This window comes from Zootoca vivipara, chromosome 14 (assembly GCF_963506605.1).
Source record: "Zootoca vivipara chromosome 14, rZooViv1.1, whole genome shotgun sequence".
Lineage (NCBI taxonomy): Eukaryota > Metazoa > Chordata > Lepidosauria > Squamata > Lacertidae > Zootoca > Zootoca vivipara.
In genome coordinates this window covers 17335848-17360110 of record NC_083289.1, presented here as the reverse complement: position 1 = coordinate 17360110, position 24263 = coordinate 17335848, and the positions used below count along the sequence as shown (strand labels likewise).

At 46.3% G+C, this 24263-nt stretch overlaps 1 protein-coding gene across 1 annotated transcript; it reads left to right on the top strand.

Moving 5' to 3' along the window:
- The first annotated feature begins 2492 nt into the window (after window positions 1–2492).
- Window positions 2493–22490, top strand: MINAR1 (membrane integral NOTCH2 associated receptor 1). Its single transcript, XM_035132300.2, has 4 exons — window positions 2493–2596; window positions 12187–14523; window positions 17381–17638; window positions 21718–22490. The coding sequence occupies exons 2-4, from the start codon at window positions 12238–12240 to the stop codon at window positions 21913–21915; spliced, it is 2742 nt and encodes a 913-aa protein (XP_034988191.2). The 5' UTR covers window positions 2493–2596; window positions 12187–12237; the 3' UTR covers window positions 21916–22490.
- Window positions 22491–24263: the final 1773 nt, after the last annotated feature.

The window sequence follows — 24263 nt, the reverse complement described above, 5'->3', positions numbered from 1 at the left end:
AAGATAAGTACGGCAACTATACAACCTTTAGAAGGCATCTGAAGGCAGCCCCGTATGGGGAAGATTTAAATGTTTAATGTTTTATTATGATTTTATATATGTTGGAAGCCGCCCAGAATCATTCAAGCAAGATATGAGCCACTGCCTGACATGAAAACAATCCTCCCTGTAGTTCTGCAACACTTTCCTTTGGTCCACATACTATGGAAACTCTTTTATTTTAATTCCCCCCCCCAAGTAAACTTTCCCCCCAATCTCTCTCTCATAAGGGTTTTATCCAATGCAAGTTCCCCCAAACGCCAGTAACCTTTGCTATGGCCTCTCTCAACTATTGGGTTGTTGGCTGTTGTTTTCTGAAAGCTACACGAGGCCACGATTTGACTAAATTTGGGGTGGAAACAGAAGGTGGTGTTCATGGATTTCTAGCATTCAATCCCATCAGATGAGCACTGGATAGTTTTAAAAGCTTTTAAAAAAAACAATCTCATTTTTAAAAGCCTACATAAACTTAAAGACAGCGTCTGGTGGTCTCCTATCCAGCACTAATTGAAGTTCATCACATGTACCTCCTCAGCCTCACCGCTGCCCTAGAATAAAAGCATCCCAAGCCTTCCTTGTCTATTGTCCCTGATAGTAGGAATCAGCTGTAAAGCTGCACATTGTCATTTAAAATGCATCAAATAAGAGCACAGCATACAGGTTTTGGACGACCTCCAAGCAAGCCGTATCATACATCAAGTGCATTGGCAATTTAATTCTGCAGAGGAAGTGACAGGGAGTGACAGAGAGAGGATGGGGCAGCTGCAATACAGTACTGTAAGAAAGTAAGAAATCCCCTACTGGACCAGGCCAAAGGCCCACCAAGTCCAGCATCCTGTTCTTACAGTGGCCAACCAGATGCCTCTTCAGGGAAGTCTGCAAGCTGGACCTTGATCCTTTGTTTTCCTAATGGCTCATTCCCCCAGGCTATCACCTTATGAGGAAGTGATCTTTTAACACCTGCTGATTCCAGGGGATTAGCATTGTCTAGCACACAGCTTAAAACACACAGGTCTGGCTTGATACACATGAGTTTGGCATCCAGTTTTAACACTCCAAGCATTGATTAAATTCTAACACCCAGGATTATTTTCCCGCCACCAACACCAATTGCAAATGGGGCAGAGTGGGGCAGAGACTGAGAGAGAATATGCTTGCCACAAAACAAATATCTAAAAGCCAGAAAATCCAAGGAAACCAAGATTTATTGATGAGTAAACACTGTGGTGCAGTTAGGCAATTTTCATTACATCCTAGTTTAATAGGGAAGGGGCTCTGCTGAATGGTGGACGATTCAGAACAGCCAAAATTACTTTTGCCTAGTTACAACTATGGAACTCATCCCACATGCGATAGTGACGGCTATCAACCTAGATGGTTTTAAAAGAGGAATAGACAAATTCATGGAAGAGACAGCTATTGAGGGCCAGGACAGCTATATTCTGCCTCCAAGTTCACAGAGTGCTCTTGTGTTTTAATACTGCTTGTGGGTTTCCCACAGATATCGGGGTGGCCACTGTGGGAACAGGACGCTGGACTAGATGGGCCATTGGCCTGATCCAGCGTCGCTCTTCTGATGTTCTTACGGATGGGAATGTGCATTCCTCAGTCCTACCACCACGTTTTTAGGGGTAGCCTTCTGCTCATAGCTGCCAAGTTATCCCTTTTTTAAAGGGATTTTCCCTTATGCTGAATAGGCTTCCTCGCGAGAAAAGGGAAAACTTGGCAGCTATGCTTCTGCTGCGTGGGCCCCTGACCCCCAAAGTACCGCTTCCCGGAGTTGCACCATGGAGTAAACGCGCTGAACAACACCTTGTGCGCCCTGGGGAGTTTGCAGCGGCTCCAGAGCCTGGGCTTTTGCCCGCCCCTCCCCCGCCTATATCCTGTGGGGCTTCTTGGCCAATGATTTACAAGCCACTCTTGCAGGGGGAGCTTCGGAGACGGGAGAAAAGGCCCCGGAGAGAGAGAGAGGATGAATGAATGAATGAAGGAGCGTGCATGTGCGTGCTTGCTGGCTTGCGCGCAAAGGAGACTGTGCAGAGCAGCCTCCGTCTTGCTCCTTCTTCCGGGCTCAAACGAGGGTCCTGACGTCTCCAGGCTGTTGGGGAGCGGCACACCCACAGACCCAGGAGGGGGTGGGGTGCAGAGAAAGAAACATCCAGGAGGGAGCGACCCCCAGCAAGCAGCAGCAGAAGCGTCCCGAGCCGCCCGCAGTGTGTGTTTTGCGTCGCTAGTTTGCAACGACGGGGGTTGACCATTGCAGTTGCGCCCCCTCTCCAATGCCGGAGGAGCGCTGGCCTTTTCTCGCTTTGCCTTTTTTTTATTGGATTGCAAACCGACGCTTGGGGGGAGACTGCTGGGGGGGGTGCTTCCCGTTCGCTCCGCTTTCCTTCCTCTCTTCCTTCCTCCTCCTCCTCCTCCTCCTTGCAAGGTCCCGGCTGCAAGAGCCGCGGCAGAAGAAGACCCTGACGTGAAGGGGACATTGAGGGGTGGGGAGGGGTGGGGAGAAGCAGGTGCCGGCCATCCCTCCCCAACTCTGCCACAAGACAACTTCGAGGTAAGAAAGAGAGAATCCGGGATTCTGCAAATCCAAATGCGTAAATAGCCCAAACCGCCACAGTTGGCTTGGACAAGGCTTGGTTTGCTTTCCTGAGGAGTGCTCCCTCCCTCCCTCCATTCATCCCACCCCAGACCGCATTTATAAAGTAGGGGAGAGAAATTTGGGAGAGGTTGGAAAAGGACAATGTCAAGGAAAACCCGCGTGGGAAGGCCAGGGCCCCCAGGTGGGGAGGAGAAGGGGACAGAGGTATTCATGAAGGGGTCATTTGCCTCTTACAGATGTTTATTTTGGAAAGAGGATTTTGGCAGGTCTGGGGCTGGGAGAAAAGCTGTACCTGCTGAAATTCCCCACTCTTAAAGGTACAGGGGTCCATTTCCTCCCTCCTGATCGAGCCACCCAAGCCTGAGTCTGGCTAGATCAAGTAGGGAGACTTTTCAACTGACACGGAATAGATTTGGGGTGGGAACTCTGGGCTGGCTCTGCCAGCTCCTGCCAACCTCTTTCTCTTTTTATCCTGGCTTCCCCACGGAGCTGTGAAGTGGGGTCCTGCTGTTTCTTGGTGCTTCAGACTCCCAGGGAGGCAAAGAGAGGGAGGGAGAGCAAAATTGTTGCAACAACTTCAGCTTTTGTTGGTGATACTTCGCTGACTGCCTGAGTTCCATAGGATCCCAGCAGAGGCTGGGGATAAGTTGATGGCAAGAGAAAAACAACAGCTCAAACCCTGCCGCCACCGCCTTTCCGGATGGGCAGTGGCAGTACCAGAAATCAAGGCAAAAAATTGGGGGGCTGTAGAGGTCTGGGATGAGTGAGTAAACATTGGGAAGGAACCTGGCTTGCAGGAATGAAGATTGTTGTGGATAGTCAATTCTGGCAAAGTCATCTTTGTTTTGCTTTGTGAAATGGAAACATGGAAAATGGGCTTCAGGGAGGGGGGGGGCTGCAATGTTTTCAAATCTACAGTGGGATTGTATGCTTTCCCACTCGTTTCATGCTGCAGATCCTCAATATTAAAAACAACAACAACAACAACACAGAATTAAGGTGACCATGTTTTAATATCTGTGTGGCCAGGAGAGTCATTCTTGTGCTGAAGCTGTGTCTATCTGTGGCAGCGATTGTGGAAGGATTGTTCCCAGGGTGTGAGGGAGTCAGGAACCAAATCATAACATTCTGTGAGGTTTTATTATGTTTTTTTACTATCATAATTTGCCCTGTCCTCCCCCCCCCGCACATGTAGATCACTTACCTAATGCAGGGGGTTAGTTGCATAACACAATGACAACAGGTATTAATTTAAAGTGTTCTGTAAGACAGTAAGCATTCTTTGAACTTGTGCAGAGAGAAAACACCAGGGAGGGAATGCTGAGTGGATATACATTGCATTCTCCTTGGAATGTGCCTGTTCAGTCGTGTAAGAGGCGGTGTGTTTGACAACATGGCAATCGAGCCAGCACAACCTTCTTCTTTTTCCTGTGTAGGAAGCCAGGTTTATATAGAGTTTTTATCACCGTTGTTGGAGGAGAGACATAAACCTCACAACTTCCTTGGCATCCACCTATGTTTTTTTTGTGATGGATGCTTGACGGGAGAGATGAGGAAGCAGATCCACCGAGTGTTGTTCTGTGCAAAGCTTGCTTTTCTCCCCCTTTCCTCCTGCTGCGGAGAATGCAGACTTGCAGTAAACTGTTTGCTGATGAATAAGCCTCTAGCAAATTGCATTGCTTTTGCTTCCAGGCTGCAGGGCATTGTCCTCACCTCACCACCACCCCGAGCTCCCCATTGGCTTGAGAGGAGTGAATAAAAATCACATCAAGGAGGCGCCTTGCCAGCAAAGTATCTCATACCTGCCCCATGGGGTGGGGATTTACAGAGAAGCTGAAAGCACAAGCTGGTGGCCCTGGCACACTGTGCCATTGTGTGTCACACAAGGCTGGCTGGAAGCAAAACTCAACCCCCTGCCCTCCACCTCCTCGCTTTGTAAGAGAATGGGGCAGGTTGGATTGGAGTGAGACTGCATGGGGCTCTCTACCTCCTAAGTGCTTTCTTCTCTTCTTCTCTCCCAATTCAGAAAGCAAACGGGAAGGCAAGGGCGTACCCACCATTCGGCAAGTTAGGGCAGCTGCCCTACTCTAGAAGCAGGGCTGGTGGGCAGAGGCGGAGCACAGCCCGGCGGAGCGCGAGTTCGCCATTCCCGCCGCACCGCGCCGCACCCTCCCTCCAGCTCCCCGGCGCGCCCTCAGGCAAGGCCAAGCGCGGCGGGGAACCAGGGAGCGCGGCGCGGCGTGCGGGAACGCAGAACTCGCGCTCCGCTGGGCTGGGCTCCGCCTCCGCCCACCAGCCCTGCTTCTAGGGAGGGGCACAGCCCGGCGGAGCGCGAGTTCGCTGTTCCCGCCTACTTTGTGGCCCCTCCCCTTCCGTGCCTTGGCCCCTCCCCTTGCCCCCCCCTAGTTTTGATCCTGGGTACGCCCATGCGGGAAGGGGCATTGTTTGGCAACATGTGAAGCCACGGAGTGCTCAGGTCTAATAACTGGCTTGCAGCCTGGTCTTTTGTTTGTTTATTCTTAAGTATTAATGCTTATTTCAATGGGGCTTCTTCCTAAGCAAATATACCCAGGCTGTTTCGATCCTGTTTGGGAGAACAGCAAAGAGTCTTGTGGGATCTTAAAGGCAGTGTTGGAAACTCAGATACATAAGCTAATCACCAAATGGTACCTCAAACCTAGCTTACAGTTGGCACAACAGAATGTCCAGGCACCATTTCCCCCCCCCTCAATGTGTTTTATTCTTATTATCTTCCATTTCATTTCTGTACTGCTTTATTATATTTTAAGGGGGGGAATCTCAAAATGGGTTACAACACATTAAAGCATCAAAAGCAACAATCCAGGATAAAAACAATTTTAGGCTTTGAGGGAAATATTTCAAAGTAACATTTTGCTTTCCCCATATTTATTTACCTGCTTAATATATATAGCTTCCCACTAGCAAAACTTCAGGTTTATTGTGGCATACATTTTCTGTGTAGGGCTTGTTTTGTGAAATGCTTTGGCTGTTTTATCCTTATACATGGATACTGTGTGTGTGTGTAAATAGTATATGGCCAAGAGGCTATGGCATAAAAGGGATTCTCTAGGAACAGGAGCAACTGCACCCAAGCACAACTAAGCTTCACTCAGTTGTAGACCAGTTGGAGTTAATGGACCTAACAGAGTCGTGTTGATTAATGCCACTGGGTAAAACTTGGTTGAATGCCACCCACTCCCTGTTTGTTTTGGCTATTTAATTTATTTATTCTTCCATTTATATCCTACCTTTCCTCCCAGGTAGCTCAAGTTGGCTTACATGATTCTCTCTCTCTCCCCCCCCCCCCATTCATATTATCCTTGCAACAACCTTGTGAGGTAGTTACAGGTAGGTAGCCGTGTTGGTCTGACGTAGTCGAAACAAAATAAAACAATTCCTTCCAGCAGCACCTTAGAGACCAACTAAGTTTGTCATTGGGATGAGCTTTCGTGTGCATGCACACTTCTTCAGATACATATATAAGCATCTGGTGACTTCTGTTTCAGTGTGTCTGAAGAAGTGTGCATGTACACGAAAGCTCATCCCAATGACAAACTTAGTTGGTCTCTAAGGTGATGCTTGTGAGGTAGGTTAGGCTGAGAGTGGGTGGTGATTGGCCCAAGGTCGTCCAATGAGCTTCATGGCTCGAGTGTGGGATTTTTTTTGTAATTATTTTTTATTGATGATGATGATGATGATGATGATTTATTATTATTTATACCCCACCCGTCTGGCTGGGTTTCCCCCACCACTCTGGGCGGCTTCCAACAAATAGCAAAATACATTAAAATATCACAGATTAAAAACTTCCCTAAACAGGGCTGCCTTTAGGTATTTTCTAAATGTCAGGTAGTTGTTTATCTCCTTGACCTCCGATGGGAGGGCGTTCCACAGGGCGGGCGCCACTACCGAGAAGGCCCTCTGCCTGGTTCCCTGTAGCTTTGCTTCTTGCAGCGAGGGAACTGCCAGAAGGCCCTCGGCGCTGGATCTCAGTGTCCGGGCTAAACGATGGGGGTGGAGACGCTCCTTCAGGTATACAGGACCGGGTACAGGATTTTCTTGGGTTACAAAGGTAGTGCAATGTCTCATATCCCCCCCCCCCATGTATCATTTTTACACATCAATTTTACTGGGAAGCAAGGAGAAGCAGTGAAATGTTGGAGATATTTCAGTTGTGGTTGGCCCTCTGCCCCTTAGAGCTAACCGGCTGCTGCCTTCACTTGTCATGCAGTATGCTATCCCATCTCTTGCATTGAAGTAAGATTCAGTTGCCAGGCCCCATCTCTACTGTAAATTTAAAGCATTATTATAAAACTTTAAACAGTCATGGCTTCCCCCAAAGAATCCTGGGAACTATAGAGTGTTAAGCGAGCTGAGAGCTGTGAGGAGCCCGCTATTCTTCTCACAACTCCTAAAGTTCCCTGGAAAGAAAGGTTGACCGTCCAACACTGTTCAACCAGCATGGCGTAGCGGGTAATGCATCAGACTGGGACCTGAGAGACCAGGGTTCGAATTCCCGCTCAACCATGAAACTCACTGGGTGACCATGAGCCAGTCGCTCACTGCCTCTGAGCCTTGTTGTTGTTGTGGTCATTTAGTCGACACTTCATGACCCCATGGACCAGAGCATGCCAGGCACTCCTGCCTTCCTCTGCCTCCTGCAGTTTGGTCAGACTCATGTTGGCAGCTTTGAGAACACTGTCCAACCATCTCGTCCTCTGTCATCCCCTTCTCCTTGTGCCCTCAATCTTTCCCAACATCAGGGTCTTTTTCAAGGATTCTTCTCTTCTCATGAGGTGGCCAAAGTATTGGAGCCTCAGCTTCAGGATCTGTCCTTCCAGTGAGCACTCGGGGCTGATTCCCTTCAGAATGGATAGGTTTGATCTTCTGCCCCTGAGCCTAGCTTACCTCAAATGTTTGTTGTGGGGGGTTGAATGAGGAGGGGAGAAATCGTTGATGCCACTTTGAGCTCCTTGGAGAAAAGGGTGGGATATGAATTAGATATATAAATAAAGTGAGGGGAATAGAGGCTCTCCTAACAACTGTCAACACCCTTAACAGACTACAGTTTCCATGATTCTTTGTGGGAAGACACAGGTGTTTAAATTGGCATGATACTGCTTTAAATGTATAGTGCAGATTGTGCTTCGGCCTGGTTGGCATCTGCATGTGGGACTGGAAGGGGGGCTCTTCTACGACTCAGGCAGCAAAATGTATTGGGCCGGCCCTGATGTCGGCCTACCTCCCTGCCCCTGCAAAACATGCTACATGAAAGTCCATAGCTGCTAAGTCTCCCGTTTTCCCTGGGTGGGAAATCCCTGTTTTTCCAGCTGTTCCTAGCTGAAAAAACGGATTCCCCCCCCCCCCGGTTTATTCTGGCGCGGTGGCCATTTTGGAACTGGGTGGAGCATGCTCAGAAGCGACTTTTGATGCTGCTCTGCCCAGTTCCAAAATGGCTGCAGTGCGACTTCTGGCGCGGCAGCCATTTTGGAACTGGGCAAAGCAGCATCAAAAGTCACTTCTGAGCATGCTCCGCCCAGTTCCAAAATGGTGGCAGCGCTACTTCCGGTCTGCTATTTCCGGCTCGGTCCCTTATTTCTCTGACAGCAACTTGGCAGGTATGAAAGTCAGTTCTTAGAATTTCTACTATTTGATTCCGTATTGCTGTGTTGTGAGCTGCTTTGGGCGCCCTTGTATGGCAAAGGTTCCCCTACAAGGTGCGATATTGATAATAGTGTTAGTAACAATGTGGCAAAAATGGGGCTAAATGATCTGAAACCCAAGCACGCTTTTCTTGGTTTTAAGACCACCGGTCTCAAATGCCAGGTTCTGAAGACTTGCAGCAATTCTCAAAGAATGATGGGTTAATATTGTGCACAGGGGCATAGCAAGGGGGGAGCGGAGGGGGCGGCCCGCTCCCAGCTCCGTATTTTGGGGGACAGTGCGAGCGGTGGCACCGGCACCCCGCTACGTAGCACGCATGCGCAGCATCGCTACATAGCGACACATACGTCGTACGTAGCGACGCTGCGCATACGCACTACGTAGCAACGCCCCGCTCCCGGGTGCGTGTCATGTTTGTCGCTCCGGGTGCCCTAGCGGCTTCCTACGCCAGTGATTGTGCAATAGCAAAACAAAAACAAAAACCTGAAGATCAAAGTCAGAGTGAAATTTTTAATCAGAGATACTTCTGTAGTATCACAGTATTAGCTCTGCTTGTTTGAAGGTGATTGCATTATTGCTGCCCACACACCTCTGTAGCGAAGCACTGGAATGTTGCATTGAAAAAGTAATGGATGTCATGCATATTGGCTAAGGTTTCTTTAATATTGCCTAGTCCTGCAGGGTGTTTTTTTTGGGGGGGGGGTTGTTTTCCCCCAATATAATTTTGTATTGCTTTTTTTGTTTTTTGTTTTTTGAAGGCAAAATAATCTCATTGCCTTAGAGAAGGTAAAAAGTCTTGGGAAGGCAAAATGGAATGATTAATGCTCCAGTCTGAGCTCCCAACAGCTGAAATGCTGGGCTAAGGCTTTTTCCACCTTCACACAAGGAGTATGAAGTGTAGTCAACCTGCTTTCGTAGAGGTCATGAAAGGATTGATTGGTAGTGAGCCTGTAGCTCATCCTAAAGACCAAAACCCCGGTAGACTCTGGCCACTTGTCAGGTGGTGCTCTTGTGTGTGCGTTTTCATGGCAGTGTGATTGCTTTGCTCCAGTTGGGAAAATTGAATCTGGGGAAGACAGACCTCTCTTCAAAGACAAAGCATTTCCCTTATTGTTAATTGATCAGTCACAAGGCATTTCGTTTTGAAGGTGGCATCGAGCAGATAAGAGAATTTCCTTTGCTAAGTCAACCTTTTTTGACATGTAATTCTGCAAGCTTTTGAGCTAACACAGGACTCTTTTGCATGCCCAGCTGCTCAAAAATATCCAAGTTAATTGCAATGCAAGAAATGCAAAGGTAACATACATTTTATCTGTGGGGATCGGATCGGCACTTTCCCTGATGCTTTTTTCTATAGTCTGTTGATTGACTCACTTGCTTGAGATTTGGGAAAGGGCCGTTGCTGAAGTAGTAGAGCATCTGCTTTGGATGCAGAAAGTTCCAGGTTCAATCCCCGGCAGGCCCGTGTAAGGCAGAGGACGGAGAAGTCCTAGAAGCCTGTAAATTTATTTGGCAGGGGAGGTGGGCAGCATTCATGCCTTAGTAGTAGCAGGGGCAGAGCTGGGTGTCCCGGCACCCAGGGGCACACATGCGCCCACAGGCTGATCGGCGCGGCTGCGATGCATCTCTGCGCGATGCCGCGATCCTCCCCTACAGAGAGCCAGGGGAAGGTAGAGAACTGCAGCTTTGCCGCTCGCTGGGCTTGGGGGAGTTGCGGGTGGGGGGGGGAGACCACACCTAATGTCACCCCCCCTTCAGGATGACACCCATGGTGCCCCGCACCCCCCTTCCTACGCCCCTGAGTAGTAGAGCACATACTTTTCAAGGTCAGACCCCAGTCAAAGGATTCATACTATAGAGTATCCCTTTCCTTGGTGTGTTTGTTTTCTGGCTCACCTGCTTTGCTCTGAGATCCACCTTCCCTGAATTCCGCTTTCAGCTAGAATCCCCACAATTAATTTTGGAATTGGGCCATTTAGAGATCAACAAAGCAGAGGAAACGCATCGCTGAAAGAAATGGACGAAGGCAGGACACAGGCTGCATAAAAATCCGCATGCGGTAATTTATACGGATAGATGCAAATATATATTTGTAAAAAAATCACTACAGTTCGAATCGAAATGCAAGAGACATGCCTGCTCAGTTTGCTGTTCAGGTATTAACTGTTGATGGGCAACTTCAAGGCCCTTCCTCTCCGCTCTTATGGTCCTTTAATCTGTCAACCAGACAGGACTTCAGATAGAAGACTCCTTCAAATACAGGACTGCCCTCTGTAGAGTAGGATGCCTGGCCCTTCCTGAAACAGGCTGCAGGTATTGATGCCTTTCTTCCGCTCATGTCATTTCCCCCTTGCTCCCCATGGGCATTGATAAAACGCAGGGGAAAGTCATCCTAAGGAGATAAACGCTCAAGATTCCTTTTATGCAGTTTTACTGAGACGTTCAGCATGATAGTAAAGCATATCTTGAAAAACATCTTGATGCAATCATTTTTTTAAAAAAGTTTTCATTTATACTTTTCATTAGTTTATACATTTCATTAGTTTTACAATCAATTTAACATTTCAAAGTGTGACTTCCTTCCCCCTCTTTCTGAGGTTCCTTAAATTTATTTTTTTAACATCTTCTGCATATCCAAATTCAGTGCTTTTTTCTGTGGGGTACGCAGGGGGACGCATACCCCTAAACATTTTGTCAATCTAAGTTTGGCCTCATTAAGGGGCAGTATTTCAGTATGAGTAGGAAAATGAGAGTACCCCTAAACATTTTTAAAGGGGGAAAAACCACTGTCCAAATTCATTTAATTTGCTCATTTAATTATCTACTTTAAAATATATATTCTTATGAAACTGCAGGTTATTACAACAATCCTGCTAATGTTTTTATCTGTTTGCAATTTATCTGTAAATATTCAATAAACCATTTCCATTCTTTTATAAAAAGTTTGTTATCTTGATTTCTCATTCTTCCAGTAAGTTTTGCCATTTCTGCACAGTCCATACGTTTTTGTATGCATTCTTCCTTTGCTGGGACTTCTGCTTCTTCCCACTTTTGGGCAAATAGCATTCTTGCTGTAATGGCTACCAGTTATATTTTGGACTAATCCAAAGTGCTGGTTTTGACCTATAAAGCCTTCTGCAGCTCAGGGCCTCAGTGTCTCCTCACACATGAACCAACTTGGACTCTGTATTTAGGGTTGGGTGATACAATATACCTATATATCACGAGGTCTGGAATAAGGATGGAGCTTCGCGGTTTCCCCCTCATCGTGATTTTTGCCTGCTGTAGTGATTCCCTGCACCCAGCTTGAGGTTAGCTGGGGCTGCAGGGAATGAGAGAGACATTGGCTGGCTTCGTGGTTTTCCCCACAGCCTGTTAACTAGTCATGGCTTCCCCCAAAGAATTATGGGAACTTTGTTAAGGGTGCTGAGAGGTATCAGAGGGGCATCCCCTTTTCCCTCTTCCAGAGCTATAGTTCTTAGACTTCCCAGGGATGGGGGATTGAATGTTAAACCGCTCTGGGAATTGTAGCTCTGTGAGGGGAGCAGAGGTCTGTGAAGAACTCTCAGCACTACAGTTGTACCGTGGTACCTTGGTTCTGAAATGCCTTGGTACTCAAACAACTTGGAACCCAAACACTGCAAACCTGGTTTGCGAACTTTTTTCGGAAGACAAACATGCTCTCGTCTTCTTTTTAAAGAAAAAAATCAACCCATAGAATACTTAATGACATGAATAAAAGAAAGTGTGTGGGTGAGTTATGGTTGGCCATTATTCTTATTATTTTAAAAGTTGCTGTTCTGTTTTAGGGATTTTAGGTGGCTTACTTTGTTTCTCTTTCCTGTTGTCTGTTCATTTAGAACTGGAATAACGCGACTGGGATAAGCGGCAAAGCTTGATCTCCACCAGCCATGGAAACCAGCCAGGAATCTTCTCTGTTCCTTGTGAACATTTTGGAGGAGCTGGATACCAAACAAAACTCTGTCTCCTACCAGGATCTCTGCAAATCGCTATGTGCTAGGTTTGATCTGTCCCAGTTGGCCAAGCTGCGTAGTGTGCTTTTCTACACTGCCTGCCTAGACCCTAATTTCCCTGCCACCTTGTTCAAGGACAAAATGAGGTGCAGCGTGAACAACCAGCAGTCGAAGAAGATCATGGTTGCAGCAGACATCGTGACGATATTCAACCTCATACAGATGAACGGCGGGGTGGCCAAGGAGAAGCTTCCTGTTTCGCGGGAAAAGATGGGGAAGAAAGAGTCTCTGGAGTCCTGCCGATCGGACACAGAAGTGTGCAATATGGTGGACTGTGTGCTCAACTGCGAGCTGAGAGATGGAGAATTTAACAGGGGGTATTCGAACAGGAGGTCGTCCAAATGCAGGAAAGGGGATTGCAAGGACTGTCCGCAGTTTGTACCTGCTTCTGAGCCCAACTTTCTGCTTGGGGTCAATAAGGAAATGAAAGGCCGAGCGGCTTCCCTCGACCGACTGCAGGCCTTGGCGTCCTACACTATTGGCAGCTCTCCCCCCTGCGAAATGCAAAGCACGTATTTCCCCATGAACCTCGAAACCGAGTCTATATCTGACCAGGACTCCTTGCCCATCAGCGCGAGCATCAAGGAGGCGTTCATTTCGAACGACGAGCCGTTTGTGATGCAGTCGTGCGTGCAGAAGCGGAACATCTTCAAGGAGGACTTCCACAACCTCATAACCATTTCGCCCAGCTTAATGTCGCCCACTAGCAAAGCAGAGGACGAGCTCGTCGAACCTCTGGGCAGGAAAGAGACCTCCAAGCAGGCGTTTTTCAACCATAGCTTTGAGATGCCCTACAGCAGCCAGTACTTGAACCCGATTTATTCGCCTGTGCCTGATAAAAGGAGGGTCAAACATGAAAGCTTAGACGATCTCCAGGCTTCGACTTACTTCGGCCCGACGACCGTTCTCGGACCGCAAGAAACCAAACGGTGGCTGGGGAAGCCAAGCAAACAAACTCCGTGGCCGGTCAAAAGCTGGAGTTTGAACACCGAAGAAGTACCTGATTTCGAAAGGTCCTTTTTCAACAGGAAGCAGTCTGAAGAGAATCCACGGTACCAGGGTTCAAACAGCCAGCCTTCCAATTTCCCAGCCACAGAGAGGCGCCAGCCTTATCTCAACCCCAAGGATCAGCAGTCTGGCTACGCCATGAAACCGAACGGGCATAAACCCAAAGACATCCCCTCCATCTTGGAAGTGGAGAAGCACGAGCCCATGAAGAAGTTTAAAGACAAGAGTATCAACTGCACCTCCATCCAGCTTCTGAGCATTGACAAAACGAACAGTGTTGGGACGCAGACAGACCAACAGGGGCTGGAACACAAGAAGTGCAAAGAGATGGTCCACCCCAATCAGAGTAAGTACGGAGAGCGACATTCTCTTAAGCAGTCCGATGACGACTCCGAAGTTGTCAGCGACGACATCAGCGATATCTTCAGGTTCCTGGATGACATGAGCATCTGTGGGTCTACCGGGGTGATGCAGTCGTCGTGTTACAACAGCACTGGCTCGCTCTCTCAGATACACAAGTCGGATTGCGAAAGCTCCCCTGAGCACCACTTGGCTAAAATCTCCAATGGAAATGCTGGCAGCAAGCTGGACAAAGTGCCACGCCTGGAGATCAGCGGCACAGACGACGAGCTGAAAACCAGCGTCTGCAAACTCGTCCTAAGGATTGGGGAAATCGAAAAGAAGCTGGAGTCTCTCTCCAGTGTCAGGGATGAAATTTCCCAAGTCCTGGGGAAGCTGAACAAGTTGGATCAAAAAATTCAGCAGCCGGAGAAAGTGAGCGTCCAACTGGATCTCAATTCCTTGACCAGCGAGGTTCAGTCTGAAGAGAGTACCTCGCCCAGGATCTTTTCGTGCCATAATTCTTCGCATGGAGGCAAACTGGAGAATAATCCGGACTGGTGTTGTTCGGATGCCAGCGGTAGCAATAGCGAAAGCCTCCGGGTCAAAGCCTTAAAAAAAAGCTTGTTCACCAGGAGGTCTTCGAGGTCACTGACAGAGGAAAACAGTGCCACAGAATCCAAGATAGCCAGCATATCTAACTCCCCGAGAGACTGGCGAGCTATCACATATACGAACCAAGCCGGCATTACGGAGGAAGATATGAAAGACAGGGGTGGAGGCGAGAACAAAGACTGGCACAGGAAATCCAAAGAGGTAATTTTTCAATTTCTGCTCAGTGAATTATATTTTTAACTTGACTGCATGAAAAGGATCTGGTGTAATTCTTGAAAGGCTCTGAGGATTACAACATCTGCCTACTACTACGCCCACTGTTAGAATCGTTTTAATGAATTTCCGCCTCTTTTCTTAACCCACTTGTTTTTTTCTTCCCCACGGCAATATCCAGAATACATAAAGAGCTGTAGCCTAAAAACATCACTGATCGTATAATTTGAGATTGTCTCAAAACAACATCAGCCACCCCAAAATGTAGATTTTTTAAATTTACGTGGTATACTTAGAACCATAGAATTGGAAAGGGATCCCATGGATCATTTAGTCCAATCCCCTGCAATGCAGGAATATGCACCCATACGGGGATCAAAATCACGACCTTGGCCGACTGAGCTAACCTGCAAGCAAACAGACTTGTATTTAACAGTTCAGTTTGCATGTTAATTCTTTACATATAGGACCCACCTATTGGTGAGAAATCCCTTTAAGAAGTGTATACTCGCATGTGCTCTCCCTCTGTTTAGATATCTTTGTATTCTGACTATTATTATTATTATTATTATTATTATTATTATCTGATGTTAGTCTATAATTACAGGGCCACATCATGGCCTTATGTTAAGGGTAAATTGGCTGAATTAAACCCCACCATTATAATGAGAAGTCAGGCTTCTAGGGGGTAGTTAGAAAATGGTTCATCGGACTGATTTGAAACTGGGCAGTGTAGGAGAGGCATTTTTCAGGATGGTTCAAGCTGAATTTGGGGTAGAAGGAGTAAAAAATGGCTTATTCTGAAGAAGTTTTAAAAAACTAAACAAAATACCAGCATCTTGATGGGTACCTTATGATTTTATTTCATAGACTTTGCTCAGGCGATTTTTTCTAGAAATACTATATTCCGGCGTATAAGACCACCCCCAACTTTTCCAATTAAAATATAGAGTTTGGGATATACTCGCTGCATAGGAAATACGACCCGGCGTATAAGACGACCCCCGACTTTTGAGAAGATTTTCCTGGGTTAAAAAGTAGTCTTATATGCAGGAATATCCATTTGTACTACATCTTTTCTGTTAGGTCAAAGGGAATGCCTAGAGTGTGCTTTTGTCTAAGAGTAGTGTAATATGTTTGTAGATTGGGTTAAAAATAAATAAATCAAAAAGGCATTTTTGTGGCCAATGTTGGTCAATGGGATTTCATGAGGGTGTTCCTTGCACATGCTCAGTACGAACTTGTTGTGAGAGAAGGTTAGGTGGAGGAAAGTTGGGTGGAGTGAGAATGTCTGTCAGTTGGAACATGCCAACATGAATGTGTGAAGGACAGAAAAGAACTGCGAGAGGGAAACGAAAGTTTATTGTTATTTTTAATTATAGAGCCACAATGGTTAAGGGTATGTGTGTTGACTGAATCGAGAAATTGAAGGGCGGTAGTAGGGTCTACGACTTACAGTTTGAGCATGCCTCAGCGGAATGATATGAAGTAGGAGAGAAAGCTTCGAGGGCAGGCCATGATGAATTTGAGGTGGACAGGATACGAAATGGCTTATTTTGAATGAATTCAGCATTTGGTAAGAGACTTCAGCTTGTTGACAGGTTCTGTGTGTTTTTCTTTCATAGATTTTCCTGGGGTGGTTTTTCAGTGAAAAAGTTTGTTTGTAGTGTGTGATTTGAGGAAACTAGGGATGGTTTGAAGACTTAAGAGAGTATGTCGCATGTGCTTGTCACATTGTGTAACACGTTTGTAGTTTGTGGGCAATTTAAAGAAGATCCTTCTTCTTGACTGAGCAGTACAGAACTTTATGCGTATATAAATAACTTATATAAATAACTTTCTTTCTTCTTGTTTTTAAACAGGCTCTAAAGTCTTTCTTGTTCACACGGCTTTTATGAATGATTAAAGCCTTGCTAGCTCCTGCGTATGCTATTATGCTTATGGGTTTTCTCTTAGTTATTTATCCTGTTTTGAATTGTATAAGTTTTGTTTGTTTCTTTGTTTAGTTATGTCAGGTGCCTTGAGAATTTTTTATTTTATTTCGAGAAATCCAAAGAAGAATGTTTCGATTTGTATATTATTTCAGAAGGTGCAAAATTGTATTAAAATGTGAATGGAGCCAAAGTTCCTACCCAATTTCTAGTCAAGAACAGAGTCACCTTCTTCCTTCTGCACATAGCAGGCAGAATTTTAGGGGAGAGATGAAGGGCATCAACCCTCCCTAGCCAGCCAACCAACTCACCTGTGTGGAGTTTCATGAGCTTTTCTGCATGAAATTCCTGGTTGACTAGGGGTGCATTCAGAAATGGGGAATAGTGCATGGGACGTGGGTGGCGCTGTGGTCTAAACCACTGAACCTCTTGGGCTTGCCGATCACAAGGTTTGACCCCACGACAGGGTGAGCCCCCGTTGCTCTGCCCCAGTTTCTGCCAGCCTAGCAGTTCAAAAGCATGCCAGTGCAAGTAGATCAGGCATGTCCAAAGTCCGTTTTGGCGGCCTAATCTTCAATCCTAAAAAACGCTCACCAACTTCAATCCTAAAAAAAGGTGGTTGGCCCTTTGGTTGGCCCTCACGGCCCTTCACTTCATTAAATCTGGCCCTCTTTGAAAAAAGTTTGGGCACCACTGAAGTAGATAAATAGGTACTGCTGTAGTGGGAAGGTAAACGGCGTTTCTGTGTGCTCTGGTTTACATCATGGTATCCTCTTGCACCAGAAGCAGTTTTGTCATGCTGGCCACATGACCTGGAAAGCTGTCTATGGACAAACACCAGCTCCCTTGGCCTGAAAAGAGAAATGAGCGCTCCTTTCTTTCCTTCTCTGAACTCCTTGTGCAACTCACTGCAGGCAGATAGGCAATATGAAACCCCACACGCCCCGAGGCACTCCTCCAAGCAACCCAAAGATGGCTTCTTGATTGAGCAAGTCTTCAGCCCCCATCCTTACCCGGCATCGCTCAAGTCGCACATGAAGACCAACCCCCTCTACACGGACATGCGGCTGATGGAACTGGCTGAAGTGAAGCGGGCTCAACCGTCGTGGACCATTGAGGAATACACGAGGAACTCAGGCGAGAAAGGGAAGTTGGCCGCTCTGGATCTACAAGTGAGTCACGTTGGTTTCCACCGTGGGTGGCCTGTGCCAAAGTGGAACCCACCCAAAAGAAGGGGAAACCTGAATGTTGAAGGGTATAGAGATTCATATTGTCAGTAAGTATGTCAGCCCCTACAAGTGTCCCTGTTTTCCAAGGATAGTCCTGGATTTACAGAAGCCGTCCTGGTTTCTGATGTGATCCCGGAATGTCCTGCTTTTTCTTAAAATGTCGCTATTTTCACCAGAGAAACGTTGGAGGGTGTGGAGTTATGTGACCCCTCGAACCAAGGAGATAAGTAACTATATAACCTTTAGAAGACATCTGAAGGCAGCCCCGTATAGGGAAGTTTTAAAATGTTTAATGTTTAATTATGTTATATATATATATCGGTAGCCACCCAATCAGATGGGCGGGGTATAAAAAATTATTATTATTATTATTATTATTATTATTATTATTATTATTATGGAATAGGATGTCCCTATTTTCAACAGAGAAATGTTGGAGGGTGTGGTAGGTTTGGATTGCAACCCTGTATCTGAGAGGTGCGGGAGCTCCTTCTTCCTGTCAGCCGTGTTCCCTCAGGAGAAAGTGGTCAGGGTCTACATACCAGTCAGGGCCCACTCCCATTTGATTGATTGATTGATTATTGATTTAATTTCTATACCTCCCTATACCCAAAGGTCTCAGGGTGGTTTACATAAAGCAGGCATCCCCAACCTCGGCCCTCCAGATGTTTTGAGACTACAATTCCCAGCATCCCTGACCACTGGTCCTGCTAGCTAGGGATCATGGGAGTTGTAGGCCAAAAGCATCTGGAGAGCTGAGGTTGAGGAAGCCTGACATAAAGGATCACATATGTATAATCAAAATACAAATGACAACCCAATGGAACCCCCCTAAAAAGAGCCAGCATTTTAAAAAGCGTATAGAATGTAAATCAGATCAATCAAAGGCCTGGTTAAAGATGAACCTTTTTGCCTGGCGCCTAAAGGTGTTTAATGAAGGTACCAAGCGAACTTCCTTGGGGAGAGCATTCCACAGATGGGGAGCCACTGCAGAGAAGGCCCCGTTCTCATGTTGCCACCCTCCTGAGCTTTCGAGGAGGGGGCACACGAAGGAGGGCCTCAGAAGATGATCTCAGGGTCCGGGTAGGTTCATATGGAAAAAGGTGGTCCTTGAGGTATTGTAGTCCTGAGCCGTGTAATCATATTCCCTGCCTCTAGGGATGGAGGCAATAATGCAGTGATATCAATTGCAGGAAGCCACTGGAAGGGAGAGTGCTGTTATGCTTGGCTCCTGCAGGCATCTGGGTGGGGAGGGGGGCTGTGAGAACAGGATGCTGGACTAGATGGGTCATTGGCCTGATCCAGCAGGTTCGTCTCATGTTCACACAAAATCGCACACTTGTAAGGTGTGTGCAGGTGTTCGCATGAACGCCTGAATGATCTCAAGTGTGGATTGGGGCACATTCTGGCTGCATGACCAATGTCCTTGTGTGCAATGCCTGCCCCCACTCAGTCCACAGTCTTCCGCATGCCCTGGTCCTTGATCATTCAGAGACTTCTACTAGCATTCAAAGGAACACACGAGAGTTCTACTAGCATTCAAAGGAACACACGAAGAAGCCACACAGAGAGGTTCCTTGGACAACACAGGCAAGGTCAGGGAACAAGCAGGGAGAAGAAATGTACACAAGGACATTGGGGTGGGCCTTGACTGGGCACCTAAACATGCCTTACATGTGTGTGAATTGGGTGCGTGCAATGATTGGGTATCCCATCGTTCAGCCCGGACACTGAGGTCAAACTCCAAGGGCCTTCTGGTGGTTCCATCACTGTGGGAAGTGAGGTTATAGGGAACCAGGCAGAGGGACTTCTTGGCAGGAGCGCCTGCCCTGTGAGACGCCCTCCCATCAGATGTCAAGGAGATAAAGACCTACACAACTTTCAGAAGGCATCTGAAGGCAGCCCTGTATAGGAAAGTTCTTTAATGTTTTATTATGTTTTGATATGTGCTGGAAGCCATTTAGAGCAGCTGGGGAAACACAGCCATATGGGTGGGGTATTATTATTATTATTATTATTATTATTATTATTATTATTATAGATCCCTTCTAGTTTTGGTATTTATTTGGTCTGCCCACTGCTAGTATGTACATCTTGACCACTTTGGACCATTTGCACACTCAGGCGCATCTCTAAATCCACCCACGCTAAGTTCACTCACAACCCATTCTCAACATTCACACCAACTGCTTGGCTTCTATGCTACAGTGCTTAGAAGGGGCTTCCTTTCTCAGCACGCAGTATGGAAATGTAGCAAGCTGCCCATGGAGATCAGGAGCAGTCTCTTACTCCATGACAGTCTCAGCAGCAGGAGAGCAATGGAACAAGTCCATGTTAGATAGGAGTTTGCAGCAAACCGCAGTACAACAAATTCCTGATCTCTCTCACTTTGCGTATTCCTAATCCTCAGAGCACATCATAACTATAACACATATTATAACTAAGGTTGCAGCGTTCAGTCAATTATCCGTTTTAGAAATTGACCAACTGGAGAGGTGCAAATCAGCTAGTAGGGTTGCTGCTGCTGCTGCTGCTTAAAATGTTGATTGTTTTGTTTTTGTTTGTTAAAACTCATTTATTCAAAAGTCACAATGCAGCTTTGTTCCCTGCTGTAATATCACAGAATGATCACTCCATTCCTCAATCGCTGTCATTTTGGCTCGCCGGATACCCTCAACAGGAACCCAACTACCAATCTGATTTCAAGTAATATATTAATTGTTTTTAATAAGATACTCCAAAGATACTCCTTTCTAGGTTTGAGAAGACCCAGCGCAAAACACCCAAATGGACTTTGCATATGGCGCTCAGTAGTCGCACTCCAAATCAGCACCAGATGCCATTTTAATTTCCCACGATGCCTGGTGTTGAAATAGCTCTGCTCCGAGATGTTGTGTGGGAAGCTAAATTGACTGTTCCACACCACCTGGCCCAGGGGCCTCAGAGCTGGCAAATAATATTGTGGTTGGTCCCTGGCAACTGACCAAGGATTACGAATGCTGGTGTCAGGTCTGGTCGGCCTATGTGGCTAGTAGGCTCCCTTTGGTTCGGTGGGTCGCTTGTTGTGCAGGCCTGCCCGCCTCCAGAATTTTACACGAGTTGTATTTTAAATAGTAATTTCCCCACCACCGCCAGATGCTTTTCGCAGTTTCTGTCACACACAGGTGGCAAGATTCAGGAATAAATCAGCCGTTCTGAGACCCAAGAGACTGGAGGGGTTAGAAGATTTCAGTCACAAGGTGTTGCTAGGACTTGACTTAAGCACATCTTGCAGTCTGTTTTTAGAGAGGCTGCCGAATTGAGAGCAGGAAGCATCGCAACAGGGGAGCGTGAGGCAGCCACTTTATAATAAGCTTTGTTTCGTTGTTTGTTGCAAATTTGAGAGCGTGGCGACAGAGGAAGCCATCTTTGGAGAGCTGCCTGTCGGCCTGCATTTTAAAGCAGATCCAATGCACTTTCTTTTTATATACAGTCAAACCTCAGATCCCGAATGCCTCCATTACCGTACGTTTAGGCTCCCGAATGCCAAAAACCCGTGTTCCAGTTTTAGAACATTTTGGAAGCCGAAAGGGCTTCCAGAATGGATTAAGTTTGACAGCCGAGGTTTTACTGCAGAAGGCTTCAAAGAAGATCACTTTTTGCCTGTGTCCTCTTTCCTATCACTAGCCACGATGGCTATGTTTTGCCTTCACCGGCGGAATACCGCCGGCTGGGAATCAAGCAGGAAGAGTCCCCTCACAGAACTACAATTCCCAGAGTGGTTTAACAATCAAGCCTTCTTCCAGGGAACTCTGGGAATTGTGGTTCTGTGAGCAGAATGGGGGTTTCCTAGCAAACTCTCAGGACCCTTAATAAACTATGCTTTCCCAGAATTCTTTGGGGTAAGTCGTGACTGTTCAAGTGGTAATGCAGTGCTTTAAATGTATCGTGCGGATGTGGCCTAAGTTGTGCGTATCCTTATTTAGAGCTGGAATTCCGAGAAAGAGAATCTTAATGGCTTTCTTCTTCTTTTAAATTTCCAGACTCAAGAATCTTTAAACCCCAACAATTTAGAGTACTGGATGGAGGACATCTATACCCCAGGCTATGACTCGTTACTGAAGCGCAAAGAAGCTGAATTCAGAAGAGCAAAAGTTTGCAAAATAGCTGCCCTGATTGCAGCCGCTGCCTGTACTGTTATCCTGGTCATTGTCGTTCCCATATGTACTATGAAGTCGTGAATTTGACGATGGATGAATAAATCCGTCCTGTAACATTTGCTCCAGATATTCCATTCAGTCTTTTAAATAATCACCTTATGGCAAAAATTGTAACCGTGAACTGGGAAGGATGCGCTGAGCAATCCCAGCGAGGGAGCATGTAAAGACATTTGGGGTTTGTTTGTTTCTGTTTTGTTTTTGTTTGTTTTTAAAAAGAAGAGAGTCTTTTTAAAATAGCCAAGCACCTGGCAGACTTAATGCTAACTAGGTTTAAATTTTTACACGTTATTACAAGTGGAATTCTTTTCCTCTCTCTCTCTCTCTCTTTTTACCCTTTGAAGAGAAGATAAAATATTTTGCAAGACTGGCTGTGGATGAAGAAAGCGGTTCCTCTCCCTCCTCTGTACCGAGAGAGATTTTATACTAAAGTTATCTAGATTGACTGCTAACCATCCTGTAGAAATATGCATATCGTCAGACAGATAAGAGCAGTGATACTGCACTCCAAAGTGTGAACATCCTGAATGTATTTTTGTGCTGGTTCTGTTACGTATTCCTCATTTGTCCAGTTTTGAAAGCAGATTGGTTGCCAATGGGACGGGTGCGTTCCTGCATTTGGAATCGATAAGGGCTCTTTGTAACAAGGTCTTCCCCTCAGACCCTCCTTTGTTATCACTGAGTACATAGGTGGAGCATCATCTGCTGTAGACCAAAAAGATCCAAAAGGGTTTTATAATGCTTGCATTAATAATCACATTCCAAAAAGAAAAGAAAAGAAAAAAAAAGCCGGCATGTGCTTCCAGCCAAAAAGGTTGCATTGTTTTTGTTTTACCTCCACCAATGGCATAAAAATGTTGCTCTTTTGTTCCTTTTGTTCCTTTCCAGTCTGGCGAAACCCAACAAATTCAGGAGGTGTCCATTGTTCTGCTGCGATGTTTGGAATGCTCATAACCAGAATGGTTGTCACTTTAGAGAAGTTTGCACAGTTGCTGTTGGTTTCTTGGTGGGGAGAGGAAAGGACCCATGCACAGGCAGCATAATTCCTGGTGACATGCATGTTGTCTGTGCAGCCCAATCACTTGTGCAGTCAGCGCACATGAGAAAGGCCATATGCATGTGCCAGATGTTTGCGCATGGAGCTCCGACACATGAGGGCTAGTCTTGGACCCATCAGGATCTTCCATTGTTTGGAAAAGCTCTGTGTTCCATTGTTTGGAAAAGCTCAAGCCTGTGCATTGATGTGGCACATATGCCCAATGTACGTATGGGTGGTGGGACCTAGCCGGTTCAGTGCATAGGCATTGGGAAGCTGGCTATTGGCTGGATCCCCTGTCACTCTTCTCTGTTGAACTCGTGGGGAGGTTTGTTGGAATGTTACTTTCGCAACAAACATTTTGTGCCTTTTTAGAATGTAAACAAACAGGATGGGTCATTTGTGTTTTGTGGTGATTGGGCTGTTGCTGTCGTTGTTGTTTTAATACTTTTAATCCACAGCTGGATATCTTGCGCCCATGTGCTGTAATGTTTCGATAGTGCTCAGATTAGCCCAGAAACAAAATGTCTCCTTTTCAAGCGATGACTCCCGTGTGACGACTGTGAACCAACCAGTGTCTGGATCTGAGTGTGCAAATTTCAGCCTATGATGTTTGCTCTGCTTGTTTGTTTTGGTGCCGGCCAGTGTCTTTTCATTCACTTCTTCAGGTGGTCTCCCTTTTCGGGATATGGAATAAGTAAAACCTAAAGGTCGCTTCAGACATTGTAACAATGTATTGGGGAAACCACAGAATCAGGGTATGGTGTTTGTGAGGATGGGCAAATCCTGTCAATTTAAGTTTCTCTCGCTTTCTCATTTTTCCCATCCTGCGTTCACTTCCCCACATTGCTGCATCAGTTTATTTGCAAAAATTCATCAATAGTTCAGTGTGTCCCCCCCTTTAATGCACACATTTTTGATGCAATTGTGTGTAATTTCCTGCTTTTTTTGCAAGCAATTCCCCCTAACGCATTGCATTTGTGCATATTACTTTCACTAAGATTGATTCCCCCACTTCCCCCTTCAGAATTCAGAGGAGTGGGAATTTTGAAGGATGGCTGTGTTTTGGTTTGCATATAGTTTCAGAAAGCACAGATTAGGTGTATTCACCTGCAAATGCAAGCCGAATCAGATTTCTCCCCCATCTTTAGGTGCTTAGGCCTCCAAAGCTTCATCAAGTGTAGGAGGGAATAGGAATGTGCAGCAGAGGCTCCTGCAGTTGGCAGGCAATAAGAAACTCTGGATTGGCTAAAACTGGGATGAAGTACGAGGAGCCAAGACTCCACACTTCTCTTACCTATAAGGTGTAAGGGACTGAATCTGGGTGCAGCCACGC